The 14,565-nt window shown below is 49.0% G+C and overlaps 1 protein-coding gene across 8 annotated transcripts in view; it reads right to left on the bottom strand.

Moving 5' to 3' along the window:
• Positions 1 to 14,565, bottom strand: part of wnk3 (WNK lysine deficient protein kinase 3) — a 47,941-nt gene that overhangs the window by 13,590 nt on the left and 19,786 nt on the right. For 6 of the 8 annotated variants that reach the window (XR_013122776.1, XM_076984153.1, XM_076984154.1 and 3 more), the window contains exons 3-13: positions 8,578 to 8,750; positions 8,094 to 8,314; positions 7,568 to 7,725; positions 7,131 to 7,219; positions 6,788 to 7,007; positions 5,520 to 6,348; positions 5,249 to 5,367; positions 4,846 to 5,034; positions 660 to 3,779; positions 310 to 350; positions 70 to 196 (exon numbers count right to left, since the gene is read on the bottom strand). Coding sequence is in view for 7 of the 8 variants with exons in the window: in XM_076984153.1 (XP_076840268.1) it covers positions 70 to 196; positions 310 to 350; positions 660 to 3,779; positions 4,846 to 5,034; positions 5,249 to 5,367; positions 5,520 to 6,348; positions 6,788 to 7,007; positions 7,131 to 7,219; positions 7,568 to 7,725; positions 8,094 to 8,314; positions 8,578 to 8,750 (5,286 nt within the window). In the remaining variant the exon portion in view is untranslated. The remainder of the gene's footprint in view (positions 1 to 69; positions 197 to 309; positions 351 to 659; positions 3,780 to 4,845; positions 5,035 to 5,248; positions 5,368 to 5,519; positions 6,349 to 6,787; positions 7,008 to 7,130; positions 7,220 to 7,567; positions 7,726 to 8,093; positions 8,315 to 8,577; positions 8,751 to 14,565) is intronic. The other 2 variants (XM_076984152.1, XM_076984155.1) reach the window with 2 other exon arrangements.

Here is a 14,565-nt window from a genome sequence, read left to right as displayed (position 1 = left end):
CCAAAGCTTCCAGCTGTGGTTGTTGAATGTACTGCAAAAGCCCAATCCAGTTCTGAGGTAAAAACCTACCTGCAGCATGCTTAGCTGAAAATGAGCAGCTCTCTCGGAGCGATTGCAGGATGCTCTTCTCTGAGGCTTCGCTCTCTCCGGTTTGCCGTTGAGTGACTGGGCTTCCTCTCCATTGGCTGGAGCAGAGCTGCGAGCAGTTGTTTACAATCATATCAGAACTGTACACGACATATTTGACATTATGTCAAAGCAAACATTCACTGTCCTGAATCATAGGTGGTGAAGTGTTTTCATACGTACCCAGACACAGAAGGGCGATGTGCACACTGCTTTAGGCTCTCCTGTTCATTTAGATCAAGACATAAAACAACATATATACAGAAACCACTAAATGCCAACAGAAAATACAACAAAATACAAAGCAAAAGTAATCTACATTTTTAAAGAAACAATGGAACTATGGGAAATATATAAATAATGTAAGAAAAGTGTAAGTACATGTAAGTACTTTTTTTTAAGTTTGATTTTGTGGGTATTAATATTTAGCATAGATCTATTAACACAAAGTAATACAAAGCATACTACATTGAATTAGAGTGGGTTATTAATTAATCTTTTGGCCCACACAGAAGTATGGGGTGTTTTTATACCTGCAGAATGCCCAGCAATGCAGTATCACAGTCTGGCAGGTAGGTCGGCGCTAGAGTAGGGCCATTAGAGCCGAGGGGCTGTGAAGCATGGATTGGGGCAGGGGAGGTAAGAACCATATCAGCTTGTCCAGCCTGGATTAACTGTGCCTCAGCAGAGGCAGAGAGCTCTGATGCTGGAGGTTTAGCCTGGAGGCCTGATATCGTTGTAGATGGTTGGAGGAAAGTATGAGATGGGCTGGAGGGTAAATGTGGGGGCTGCAATGCACCCTGGGAGTAAGATGGCTTCACTAATGTGTCCGGGGTCTCAGTGTGTGTCTGAGTGTGTATGTTCGTCTGTGTTTGGACTTGTGTTTGGGTGTGGGTATGTGTTTGTGCCTGTGTGCTTGTCTGGGTGTGGGTGTGGGCAGGGATAGCTGGCTGAGACTGGTGTTGTGGAGAGGATGGTACACCTGCTGCGTCCTGACCGTACAGAGGCGCGGTCTGACCTTGCGTCTGAAGCATCTGGCCTGATGGGATATGTGCAGGAGCCACAGGCTGCAGGGTAGATCCTAGCTGAGATGGCTGGTCATTTAGATCTCGTGCCACTGCTGTTTGCTGTGGTAGTGAAACTTGCTTCACAGATGACAACACTGGTTGGGCCTGGAGCTGCTGAGTGTGGTGAACTGGTTGCATGTGCTGTTCATAGTGCTGAGGAACGTGAGGGGGCACAGTCTGCACGACGGTCTGCACGACGGTCTGCACAACCGGCGGATGCTGCGCCTGTAGGATCGTCTGACTTTGAGCCTGAACTTGACTTTGAGTCTGGTCCTGATGTTGCGAGCACTGCTGTGTTGTCATGGTAGCGGTCGCCGGGGACGCCGCAGCGGTACTCCCCCCCGTCACCGGGGACAACACGGTTTGGTGGTAATGTTGTGCTGGAAGTTGCTGCTGTTGTATAGCCTTGGTAAGGTCCAGATGGACTGGCTGGAGGATCTGCTGACCTATTTGGGAAGCTTGAGCAAATTGAACTCCAGGCTGCATTTGGGCCGATGGAGGTACTGCTGGGACTTGACAAAGAGCAGGAGCTACAGTTTGAGGTGGCAGGGTTTGAGATGGGTAAGTCTGTCCCTGTAGGAGAATCTGAGCCTCCGTCTGAGTCTGGATATAAGGTTGTGTGTGTAGCGACTGAGCTGCGGTGTGACTTTGTAATGGAGCACTGGAGATTTGCTGGGTTCCTTGAGGAATCTGAAACTGTGTGGGTTGAGTCTGACTCGGCATTAAAACCACTGGTTGTGGTACTTGACCATGGATTTGAGGAACAGCTTCACCTTGACTCTGATGTTGTATTTGCCCTTGTGGTTCAGTTTGTGCTGGGACTGGTATAAATTGCTGATTGTGTCCAGGGTGTTGTATCTGATTTGGAATATTGGCGCTAACCATTTGTGATGCTACTTGACCAACAACTGGGACTTGAGATTCCACAATAGAAGATCTATGTTGCTGTTGTGACGGAGCAACTTGCTGCTGTGTAAATACTTGTTTCTGTTCTATTTGGTGATGCGTAAGACTATCGTGCGATTGAAGGGGCGTGGTGTTAATCTGCGGAGGGACACACTGAGGCATCTGACCCATTTGCTGAACCTTCTCAGGGTGTTGGTTGAGGACGGCTTGTTGGTCCACCTGTTGTTGCTGTTGTAGCAACAATGCCTGCTGGTGCAGCGTCTGGAGCTCCTGCTGTTGCTGCAGTAACGCCTGCTTTCCATTGTGATGTCGCCCGAGTTCCGCTTGTTGGTCCAATTGTTGATGCTGCTGTTGCTGTAGCAACAACGTTTGCTGTTGTAGCTGCTGCTGCTCTTGCTGCTGGAGCGCAGCCTGCTGTTGGTGCAGCTCGAGCTGCTGTTGGTGTTGTAGCAGAGCCCGCTGCTGCATCTGCTGCTCTCTCTGCTGTTGGAGCGACGCCTGTTGCGAACGATCGGCCGGCGGCTGGAACTCCTGCAGCTCCGCCTGTTGGGGAGCTGGCTGTTGCGTGGGCGGTTGCTTTTGCTCCACCTGTCGCTGCAACTGGTGGTGCTGTTGGTGAAGCATGGCTTGCTGCTGCTGCAGAAGAGCCTGCGTTTGCTGCACTGGCGGTTGGTGTTGAAACGGCACTGGCTGCTGTTCGAACTGCTGTTGCTGCAAAAGCGCTTGTTGCTGCTCTAACTGTTGCTGCCGCTGTAGTGTTTGTTGCTGTTGCTCCATCTGATGCTGCGCTACAGCGTTTTGCTGTTGCTGTTGTAAGTAGATTTGCTGCTGACTCTGTTGCTCCACCTGCTGCTGAATTATAAGCGCCGCTTGTTGCTCGGCGAGTTGTAGCGGCTGAGAGGCCGACTGTAGCACTGCTGCGCGTTGTAACGCAGTCTGCTCCTGTGACTCGGCCTGTTGCGACACATACACCTGTTGGTGTTGTTGCAAGAGCAACTGGGGATTTTGCTGTTGCTGTTCCGTTAAGGATTGCTGCAACGGCGCCTGCTGCTGGCCCGGCTGTCGGATGACGGGTTGCTGGGTCTGGGCCGGTCCTGCGGGTTGCTGTGTGTACACCTGTTGCTGTGTTTCTATTAGCTGGGGGCGAGTCAGAGCCTGTGGTTGTTGCTGTGGGAGATATGGACGTGGAGGTACGTTTGAATGATGCTCCTGCTCTCGCAAAACCACTTGTGGTTGCTCAATCTGGTGGGATTGCATTCCAGGCGCGGGAGGCTGCTGCAGTGAGATACTCTGCTGAATTGGGTCCATCTGTGGAAATAAAACTGCCTGGGCTTGTGGTTTTACATTTGCCTGTTGTGATGGTGCGGAGAGCTGCTGTATTAATGTAGTCTGCAGGTCTAATACTATCTGTTGTTGTGGCTGAATTGTAGTTGGTTGGGGCACAATTTCTGGCTGTTGCACAGGTGCGTTTGGTTGTGTCTGTTGTGCTTGAAGCATCATACTCCCTTGTGAGGAACCTACAGGATCTCCAGCAGGCATGGGTGCAGCCAGGGCATGGAGGGGTGTCTGGGATGAAATGGAGGGGACGTATGACTGGGACTGTATCTGAGAGGCAGTTACTGCCTCCCCCGCCTGAAGTAATGGCATTTGTGAATCTGAGGGATATTGTGTGTTGAGCGACTAGATATGTGTGAGGATGGGATTGGAATGAGATATCAGTGTTGAAAAGGAAAGATTGGGGAGAAAAGAGAGCAAGAGTAGGCATTAGTGGGGAGCTCATTAATCACACAAGTTAATGAATCACAGGATCTATCTATCTATCTATCTATCTATCTATCTATCTATCTATCTATCTATCTATCTATCTATCTATCTATCTATCTATCTATCTATCTATCTATCTATCTATCTATCTATCTATCTATCTATCTATCTATCTATCTATCTATCAAATAATGTAAAGTACATTTAATGACTATTTCCTAAAGTGAGGAAATTTCAATTAGTAATTGTTGAATGACCACACTGCACCACACAGTGTTAAGGCTGCAGTATACGTTTTGCTAATTGATATCGTAACTTTGGCCTCTGCCATACATACTGCAGCAGGCTGTGAAGTGCAAATTAAGGGTCAAACAAGTTAGACGTGTGCCGACAGAATCTTGATTAGTTTCAGACGTTCCAAAACAAGAGTGCTGTAGGTGCTTTGATGAATCAGCAAATTCACATGGTTTAACACACATAAAAATGTTTTAGTGAGAGTAATAAAGGCCATTTTTGTATGGTTTTCACTATGGGCTAACCTATACCAGCCTGGCCCTTCTCAGCATTCTAAAGAAGGATTAAAAAGGTTCAAAGATGGGATCATAGGGTTAGTAGATGAACATTAGACTGCTGCTTAATGCTTCAGCACCACAGTGGCACATTCATGTTAGTGGGAACAGACTAGTTAGATTGGAGAATGAAAGGCCAACATGCAGAACTCCGAAGGTCACAGTACCGACTGCAAAACTGCTCTGGCCTTTTATACACACAGAGGGAAAACTGCTCTGGCCTTTTATACACACAGAGGGAAAACTATCATTCATTAAGGATTGACAGGCAGACAGACAGAAAGGCAGACAGACAGACAGACAGACAGAGAGAAAGATAGTCAGATATATATATATAGAGACAGACAGATAGATAGGACAAAGGAAAACGGACAACTGGATAAAAGGAAGCTGGACACAGGGGACACATTCACCTGAGAACACTGCTGTGCTACACCAAACCCCATCTGTGTTGCCATAGCGACCGGCTGAAGGAAAGCCTGTACCACAGGGGTGTTAGGAGCCGTGCCACCACTCTGGCCAATAGGCACGTTTGGAACCCCGCCGCTCTGACCAGTAGGAAGCATCGGAGGATGAGATGCAACCCCTGCACTCTGCCCTATCTAATAAATAAAGAAAAAATGCTTATCTGCTGTGTGTATTCCATCAGCAAGAGCCTCTTTTTCTAGATTCATCACCTAATTTTAAGTCAGATTTCCCACTGTCAGAGTGGTGGTTTCTGAGCACCCATGTTAGCGCATAAGAAATAAATGCACATACTCATACTCTGTAGGACTGCGAGGCCTGCAGTAACAGTGGTTAGATGGTAGTACGTACTGAAGTTCCTGCGGGGTAGCTGGTCTGCGCATGAGCAGACGTCTTCCCTGGTTCTGCTGTTCGGGCGTAGGCTTGGCCCGGGACACTCACGAATGCTTCTCCACTTCCCACATCTGAAACTGTGGAAGGATCGCACTCATCACCACCATTTACACACCCATCTCAAAACTGTTTCTGCATCTAGTTACAAAAGACACACTGGGAGTAAGAACTTTGTTCATCTCTGCCTGATGTGGTGTAAGTTCTACACTGGTGGGCGTGTGGGTGTTACCTGTGTGGCCCACTGCAGCGCTGATCTGGTGGTGAGCATGCAGGTCCACCTCTGTGGGCTGTTCTGATTCGCCCTGCCCTGTGGTCGCTGCTGCTGGGACCGTGGTGGGAGTGGGGCCAGGGGCAACTGGTGGGGCAGCTGCAGCCCCCACGGAGGGGGGCGTGGCATTGAGGGAGGGGCCAGAGGGGTGCGTGGCATTGAGGGAGGGGCCAGAGGGGTGCGTGGCATTAAGGGAGGGGCCAGAAGGGTGCGTGGCATTAAGGGAGGGGCCAGAGGGGTGCGTGGCATTAAGGGAGGGGCCAGAAGGGTGCGTGGCATTGAGGGAGGGGCCAGAGGGGTGCGTGGCATTAAGGGAGGGGCCAGAAGGGTGCGTGGCATTAAGGGAGGGGCCAGAGGGGTGCGTGGCATTAAGGGAGGGGCCAGAGGGGTGCGTGGCATTGAGGGAGGGGCCAGAGGGGTGCGTGGCATTGAGGGAGGGGCCAGAGGGGTGCGTGGCATTAAGGGAGGGGCCAGAGGGGTGCGTGGCATTGAGGGAGGGGCCAGAGGGGGGTGCGGTGGTGAGGGAGGGGCCAGAGGGGTGCGTGGCATTGAGGGAGGGGCCAGAGGGGGGTGCGGTGGTGAGGGAGGGGCCAGAGGGGGGCGTGGCATTGAGGGAGGGGCCAGAGGGGGGCGCGGTGGTGAGAGAAGTCAAGACGGAGGAGTCCTGCCGTTCCTGCACACCGTGCTGCTGCTTCCGCCTCTCACGGGACTTCTTGATCTGAGCCACCCTGTCTCGGATGGACTTCCCCACCACCTTCGCATCGCTCTCATGGAAAAATCCTGACTTCACCTGGAGAGCACGCAGATGAAGAGATGATGATGGGGGGGGAGGATTGAGAAAGATAAAAAAATTAATTTCACCGACACACTACATACAATTAGTGCAAGACGAACTAATCCAGAGCACTGCACGACGAGTAACTGCTATCGCAGGAAGAAGGACCGAAGCGTCCACTGCAGCTGAGGCGGTTTACGACCTACTTACTCACAAACGGCTGAAAATGTATCTTCGCCGAACAAATTAGGTCAAAGTGTAGCAATATAAACTCAGCAAACAGTGAGTAGGACAGTAACAGAGCAAGAATGTCCTACAGGACATTTACAGGTTGATTGTAAACCAGTCGCAATAAATGTCAGTCCTGCCGGTTTTACCTCACATGCACCCTCTGTCCCCTCAGCCCCGCCTCCATCTCTCGGGCCTCCGCCCCTCCTCCCTCCACCCCTCTCACCATCTCCAACGCCACCTCCTCGGCGCTGTCGTTCTCCAGGTCATAGCTGAACTCGATGGCCTCGTTGTCCTTGTGTTTGCCCTTCAGCTTCTTGGGTTCCTCCACCCAGATGCGCAGGGCCAGGCAGTCCTGGCAGCCCGTGTCCTCCTCCGCCAGCTCCACCCGCACCCCCGTGTCCTCCCCGAAGAAGGCGTGGTTCAGCAGATCCTTAATGGAGAGCCTGAGGAAGAGTGGGGGTGGGGGGGGGGGGGAGCAAATGAAAAGGACGACTGGCGCTCGGGGAGTCCCCCGTCGGGGAGGCCTGAAGGTCACGGATAGGTCAGAGGTCAGAGGTTGCGCTCACCGCTCGCCCCTGTTCTGTCGGATGCAGCCTTCAATTATCTCCTTGATTTCTGGGTCGTTGACTTTGTCGAAACTGGCTGGTTTGATCCCCTGCAGCAGAGAAACATGTTATTACCAAAGTTCTTCAAAGCTCTTCATTCAATGTCCCATTACACAAACACTGTTATGGTCTATATTATTATACTAGCAGATACAGTGTAATATATGAACAATGAGCATCAACACAGTGATACTCTGCACTTACTCTCTACTTATCAATACTGTTTTCCATTACTCATGTACACAGCATCAGCGCTTTTGCCATTAATACTCCGCATATTACACTCTACATACCGGTATACTCGTATGCTTCAACAGTGCTTGTGTAACGCAACGTTTTACCAGATCTGCTGCTGTTCTGATTGATTGGATGTATTGATCGTTGCCCATAAGCCTTACACTGGTCACTTTGCGATAGATCTGCGCTGCGTTCTGGCACTCGGAGTACGGGTACTCGGACGTGGCCATCTCCAGCATGCACATGCCGAAGGCGTAGACGTCCACGGACTCGTCGTAGTGCTCCTCGTACATCTCCGGAGCCATGAACTCAGGGGTACCTGCACACAGCAGTGGGTCTAAGTGGCACCAGCCAGAGCCTGCAGTCTATCTGCAGTCAACAATCGAATAATATTCTGATACAATATTCATAACAATATTAAAATACAATATTCATTATACTAAAAAAATATGTACATCCCCCATCAAGATGAAAGACACTGGATATGACGTGGATATGAAGACACGACGGTCCAGTACAAAGGGTCCAAGAGCATTGTGGGATTGGCACATTACCACTAATGATTAGGTGCTAATGTGAGAAAGCTAGATGACAACCTTCAGTGGGCTTTTGGGTTAGAAAGAATGCAATCATCATCATCATCATCAACTACAACAACACGTATGATGTGCTTGAGCGCGGACGCACCGATGACACTCTTGGCGAAGGATGTCCTCATGAGCGTGGCCAGGCCCAGGTCCCCAATCTTCACAGAACCCGTGGGGCCCGTGATGAAGATGTTGTCACACTTGAGGTCGCGGTGCACTATGGGCGGCGTGCGCGTGTGCAGGAAGTGCAGGCCCTTCAGGATCTGCCGGCACCAGCTACGCAGAACTTTGGGCTTCATCACCTTGAAGCGCTTCAGGTAGCTGAAGGACACAGACAGCAGAACCGTCATAATCTGAGTAGCTGCGTCATTTCTCCTTCTCATAAGGAAACGTAGCTAGCAAGGGCTAGTTAGGGAGTTAGCCACATGGACTTATGCTAAGCGGTCACTACCACTACCAACTGGACTACATGAATGCTTAGTGATTCCAGCTTAGCTCTGGTACTGTAGGCTCTGGGGTATAAATAACCTGCAGCTCTGAAACTACTCAAAAGACAAAAGAGAGAAGACAGGAGGGCTGCTGACGTTTTGAGCGTCCCTGAGGTCATGAGCTCGGTGACCAGGACGATGCACTTCTTCCCTCGTAGAACAGACTCCCAGGAGTCGTAGAAACGCACGATGTTGGGGTGCTGCAAGCCCTTCAACATCTCCGCCTCCTCACGGAAACGCTGCTGCTCTGCCTTGGTTAGCTTCCGGTCCTGCAGGACACACACACACACACACACACACACACACACACACACACACACATATTGTGGTCATAATCAGAAAAGATGGCTAAAACCAACCCTACACCCCCCCCCCCCCCCCCCAAAAGCCAAAACAACATCAACAAACAGCACTCAAGAGAATTAAGAGACAGCTACACTTCTACAGCTGAAGAGACGGATATTTCCCAGGGTAGACCAGAGGAAGCTCTGCTGAAAGGCTTTGGCCCACAGTTTTCCTCTCATCCATCGTCCTGCGTCTTCTGTTCCACCAAATCAATCATACTAATGAATCATAAATACCACTCAGTTCTCTTGTGATTTAATGTCAGAATTATTTAAAGAATGACTGCAGAACACAAACGAACGACTAAAAGCTTGTGCATTATTAATTAAGAGCTCACGGTGCAGTTTCAGGGCAGGGGCCGCCAGCCACAGTGTGAAACTGAATTTACATTTTTAAAAATGGGCTGGCAAAGAAGAATTATCTTCACTTTAGAGAATTATCTTCACTTCTCATCCTCTGGCACTGGGAGAACATAACCATCCCAAACACACTGGGTTACCTACCTACCAAATGACCACCTGCCAAACCTTGAGCTTTGACTACACTATGTTGTTTTGTACAAGCAGTGGATTTGGGGGCTTGGTGACAGCTATTCATGAGTCTGTGCAGCACTGTATCTGACCACAGCCCCAGCACAGAGCTGCTACCTGAGCAGAGACGTGGAATCGCTCCTCTCGGATCAGTACCACTACAGGCCAGCAGATGGCAGTTGTCATCCAAGCGGTCGCGTGACCGGGAAGGCAACACCCAGCGGCAGCTGGTGAAAGTGCATTTCTGCTTCGTGACTGGCCTGCACCAGTGCGGCAGAAGCGCCACGACAGAGAGTCCCCGCCGGTGGCCAGTTCCCCAACGCGTCTCTCAAAGTCACCTGTCGTTTCTGAGATGGTGACGCACAAACGGCTGACCTTCAGAGCGGTCACGGTGCGTGGAGGGGAGCAGGCGGGTTTACGTGATAACACACAGTGTGGATCGTGCCATTCGCCCACCAGCCCGTTCTTGACTCATCTTATATTGATCTAATAGGCTGTATATCACAAGATGGTGATCTTGGAGTTTCTAAGACAGTGTCTGTTGATATACTAGTTGAAAATGAACTAGGATCAATTCTGAGACCTCTGGCAACCTTCTGATTAGAATGAGTTTAGCTCTAATATGGTCCCCTCATCGTGATGATTCATTCATGATTCTTTACAATAATAATTATGATAAAAATTCCTCCTCTGTCTCAGCAGAGGACTTAAAAGATTTTGTCTTCCCTTCACACATCAGTTGTTTTCTGATAGCACACTCACACCGTCTGCAGCCAAAAAGCAGAACTCCACCATCAGAGCATCAGAAGGAACGATGGCACTGCAGACCCCTCACTTATGTCTCACTTATGTCTCATCATTCACTTTGGCTAAATTGTTTTAATGCATGATCACAGATTCTGAGCAAAACTTAAATGAGAAAATCTCCAAGCAGCAGAGGTAATGATACCATCTGTGCGGCACTTCAGGGTCATTTGGCAAATTTAGCCATTATACTCCGAACACAAATAATGCACTGTGACCCTTGACCCGGCTCTCCCCTAGTGACTAGGCCCCAGCATGCATTGGTTTAGCATGACCAAAGGTCAACCTGAGACAGAGGTCAACAGACACAAACACCTGGTAAAACAACACTATGAACAACAAACATGGAGGAGCTGCAACGATGCAACGTTTGACAGACACACACGCCTAAACGTCCTGAAACGTGGAAGGGCCACGCGAGCAGGACATCATATCTGCACGCAGGACTTCATATCTGCACGCAGGACCTTTTGCAGTGAATCAGCTGTCTGCCTGATGTAACGTTTCTCTCCCAGTAAACTCCCACCATCCTACAGTCCACATTCATAACCAACTTCTGTCTCTCATTTGTCCACATGTCCTTTTGTGGAAGTTTCGGTTGGAGACTGTGGCTCCACCTTCCTCCATTACAAGCCATCCTTCATTCTCCAGAAACCCCCCCCCACACACACACACACACACACACATCAAACTTCACTGCCATTGCTAAAAATACATTTCTCCATCCAACTGTGGACATTTCCTCCCATGAAACACCCCGCTCAGTGTTGGGGCATTTCTGTTTCAGCCAGTTATTTTACGTCCAGGACCAGCTGTGCTTCTCCACAGGTCACGCGTGTGTAAGTGCTGACCTCGGCATTTCTGTTGCTGCCAGACGTAAGCGTGTGTGTGTGTGTGTCTCCACGCTGCATTGCTGTCTGTCTGAGGCGCCTCAGTCTGCTCGAGGTTCCCTCAGCACTCCCTGAACCCTGTGAGGCAGTGCCTCGCTGTGTGTGTGTGTGTGTGTGTGTGAGAGAGAGAGAGAGAGAGAGAGAGAGAGAGAGAGAGAGTGTGTGTGGGGTTCAGTGGCATGTGTGGGCCTGTTTGTACGTGCCACCATCTTGTCTGCACCTTGTCTTGTCTCTCTGTAGTAATCTCCGGGTCCACCGTCTTCTTGAACACGGTGTCCAGCTGTCCCAGGTCATGCCGAGGGCAGTGGCACTAATTATGTTTAGTATTATGCTACTGGTGTCATAATTAGTCATATTGTACCAGAGGAATTCACAGAAGCACACACCAAAACACAAACATAAACACACACTTATAACAGGCCCAAGAGACAGACACACATGTTGCGATTTATCCAAGGCGCAGCGACACACTCCCACTACAACACGGCTTAACTTAGAATGTAAATAAAATATTCCAATTCTCTGGAGAAGACTTCCCAGGAGGAGTGGTGGAGTGGTGGAGTGGGTTTATGGATGGGAACAGAGAGAGGAAGGACAGAAAGAGGCCGAAGATAAGAAGAGACGAGGACAAAAAGAAACTGGGAATAGGTTGAGGACAGGATGAAAAAGAGGGTGAAACGGAGGAGAGGGAGAGGGATACGATATGGATCCAGGAGGCGCTATTGGGCCCATAGGTGTCCAGGATAAAGCCCTTAGTGAAGGAAGATTCCAGACACGAGCAGTTAAATGACTGCTAGGGCCATTTCCTGCCTGTTGTAAGTCATTCTTAAAATTTATGTTTTTATTTCATAAAACTGTCTATAGGAGAGAGAATGCCCAGGGTGACACACACAGCTGCTGGAAAACCTCATTTAAAATTCACAGTTCTGAGATCTGCCAAAAAGACTCGAGCTACCATAAAAGCCGTGTTTACACTGACGGCTGCAGGGTGATGCCACACAGCCCTCAGAAACTCCAGCTCCTGTAAACAGCCTGCAGACTCCACCTGACACCAGGCTGGGAGAACTCGGGTCTGCCCAGCCAGCCTAAGGCAGAACCGACGCTCAGACAGCCAAACGTCGAGCCGTGCGCTGGCTGTTTGAGTTCGGAGGCTTATCACACTCCTCTCGGTCAAGATACGAGCTTCCTGTTTCGTCCACTCGCCCTGTAAACATCCAGGCCTAATGGAATGCCCGGCTCCCCGGGGACGTGCAAGTTAATTGTGCCTGCTTAGAATCCTTTTGCTGTTATGTGTCTTCAGGGACCTTCTGCACAGAGGAGGAGGGCGTGTGGAGTTCATGTTGGAACACCATGCAGTGTACAGCAGCATCGCAGAGGAAACTATATCCACCAGCACAAGACACGGGCAATTCTATACTCTGCATGCAGACAGAATGTGTGTGTGTGTGTGTGTGTGTGTGTTCTTTGGAAACGATTTAGCATGTTAGGGAATGTGAAGCAGTTGTTTGTGCCTGGATTAGATTACTGGAATCTTTGACATTACAGCGCACCAAGATCCACTCTTCCAGTGAACTGTTACAGTGCCCACACCTTTGATCTAAGGGATCGTTTTGGCTGAATTGGTCTCCTTTCAGCAGATGACCTGTAGCACTGCTCATGTCCTTCAGAAACATCTGGCCAAGTGTCCTTACAGAAGAGTTCATGCCAGTTCACAGCATCTCAGTTTAGGGACTCTCAGGAGTGAGGCCCCCTTTACAACACCACACTCAAAATCAATGTCATCAATGTCAGTCAGCAAAACAGGGTAAGAGCTCAAGAAAAGCCCAAAGCGAACTCATCTATAGACTGTGGATTCCAGTTTTAGACATGAAAAACTAAACGCTGTGAAAAGCACACAGAGCCTCCACACGGAGACCCTGCACACACAGGGCTTCCACACACGGAGAGACTGCACACAGAGAGCTTCCACACGCAGAGCCTGCACACACAGACCCGGCACACGGAGAGCCTGCAGACATGCATAGCACGCACACATTAGGCAGGACGTCCTATGAGTGTTACTATTGTTGTAGGGAAAATCTAAGTATGGATTAAATTCTTAGCACAGAAACAGAGACATGACAGACAGAGACATGACAGACTGTGTATAATCTGTGTATAATCCTTAAATGACAGAATGCTGTTTTAGTGACACAACAGTGGCAGTACTATATGTTCAGCAGTATATGTGGTTTAAAAGTTAAATCAGAGTCTAGACATCACAGTCAAACTCATGCATGACATACACTTACAATGAAAAGATCCGATGTTCCTTGAAATGGGAAAAAAATCTGTTTCTGCTTCGTTCTTGTGCAATGGAGAAGTTCGCCGTTCGATTTCTGAGGATGATTTAAGTTTTAGAAACAATGACAAAACCTTTAATCTGAATTGCAGTATCTTGCTAAACTAAGTTCAAGAATTTTCATCTCAGTTAGCGAAGCATGATTTTCGTACTCAGCCATCAAGGTCAGCTGTTAGCTGAGTGTTGCAGACTAGTCTGGCGAGGCCAAGTTATTATCATATCTAGCTTTGTTGTTAAGTGGAATGTAGTTACACTACCGTTTGTCTACTAAAATCTGTGAAATCTCTAATTTTTGAGAATCTAACATCAGCCAGATAGCATCACAGCTGAAACGACGCGTGACCGTCACCAGCAGAAACATTGTGATTGGCCCAGAGGGGCCAACGAGAGGCTCAACATGTTTTCTTACTGCCCCGGGGTCATTCCATTACCTCTGCCGAACGCTGACACGCACAGTCCAGGGAGAGCAGGGGCCTGTTTGAGGAAGCACGTTAACGCTGAACCATCCTCTTAACACTCCCCCTAGGATGCAGTTACACTGTGAATCAATGTGCTCTCAGAAACCTTAGAGCTATTACAAAGGAGGTGAGACCAGCTGGCATAAGGGCTGAAAGTTGTTTCAGAGCTTTCAAACTGCACTTTAGAGTGTGCCAAAGATGCATATGGTGTGAAGGAGAGCGGCGTTAATCAGCTGTTGTCTTGTTTTCGCTTGGTGGGCATTTCTGTGTGGATCTTTTAAGTGCATGGCACAATTAAGCAGCTCTGCTATACCATTCAAACTACAGCACAACCTGGAAATCTAACACGAAATACAAATGATTATTATTAAAAAAAAACATTATTTCCACTTGATCTTCCACTCCAGGCCATACACACTCACCAGCCACTGTATTATTAAGAGCACTTTACTCAAACAACCTAGTCAACATCATTTCTTTTAGCGATCTCTTCCAATATGCAGTTTTATCTTAGCCATTCTGCAGTGCTTTAACAAGAGGCCATATCTGATGGCTGCACTGGCTGGAAATTAATCATTTACAGTCATTCTGAGACGCTAGAGAGATGATAGCGGTATGACACACACTGTTATCCAGCCAGCAAGAGCTCTGAGTATTATCTGGTCAGCAGTGGCCCAGTAATCCATATGAAGGAGTAAAGTACTCCTGTTGGATCC

The sequence above is a fragment of the Brachyhypopomus gauderio genome, chromosome 21 (assembly GCF_052324685.1).
Source record: "Brachyhypopomus gauderio isolate BG-103 chromosome 21, BGAUD_0.2, whole genome shotgun sequence".
Classification (NCBI taxonomy): domain Eukaryota; kingdom Metazoa; phylum Chordata; class Actinopteri; order Gymnotiformes; family Hypopomidae; genus Brachyhypopomus; species Brachyhypopomus gauderio.
The sequence above is the reverse complement of the archived record's forward strand: the minus strand, read 5'-3'. Positions and strand labels throughout refer to the sequence as shown.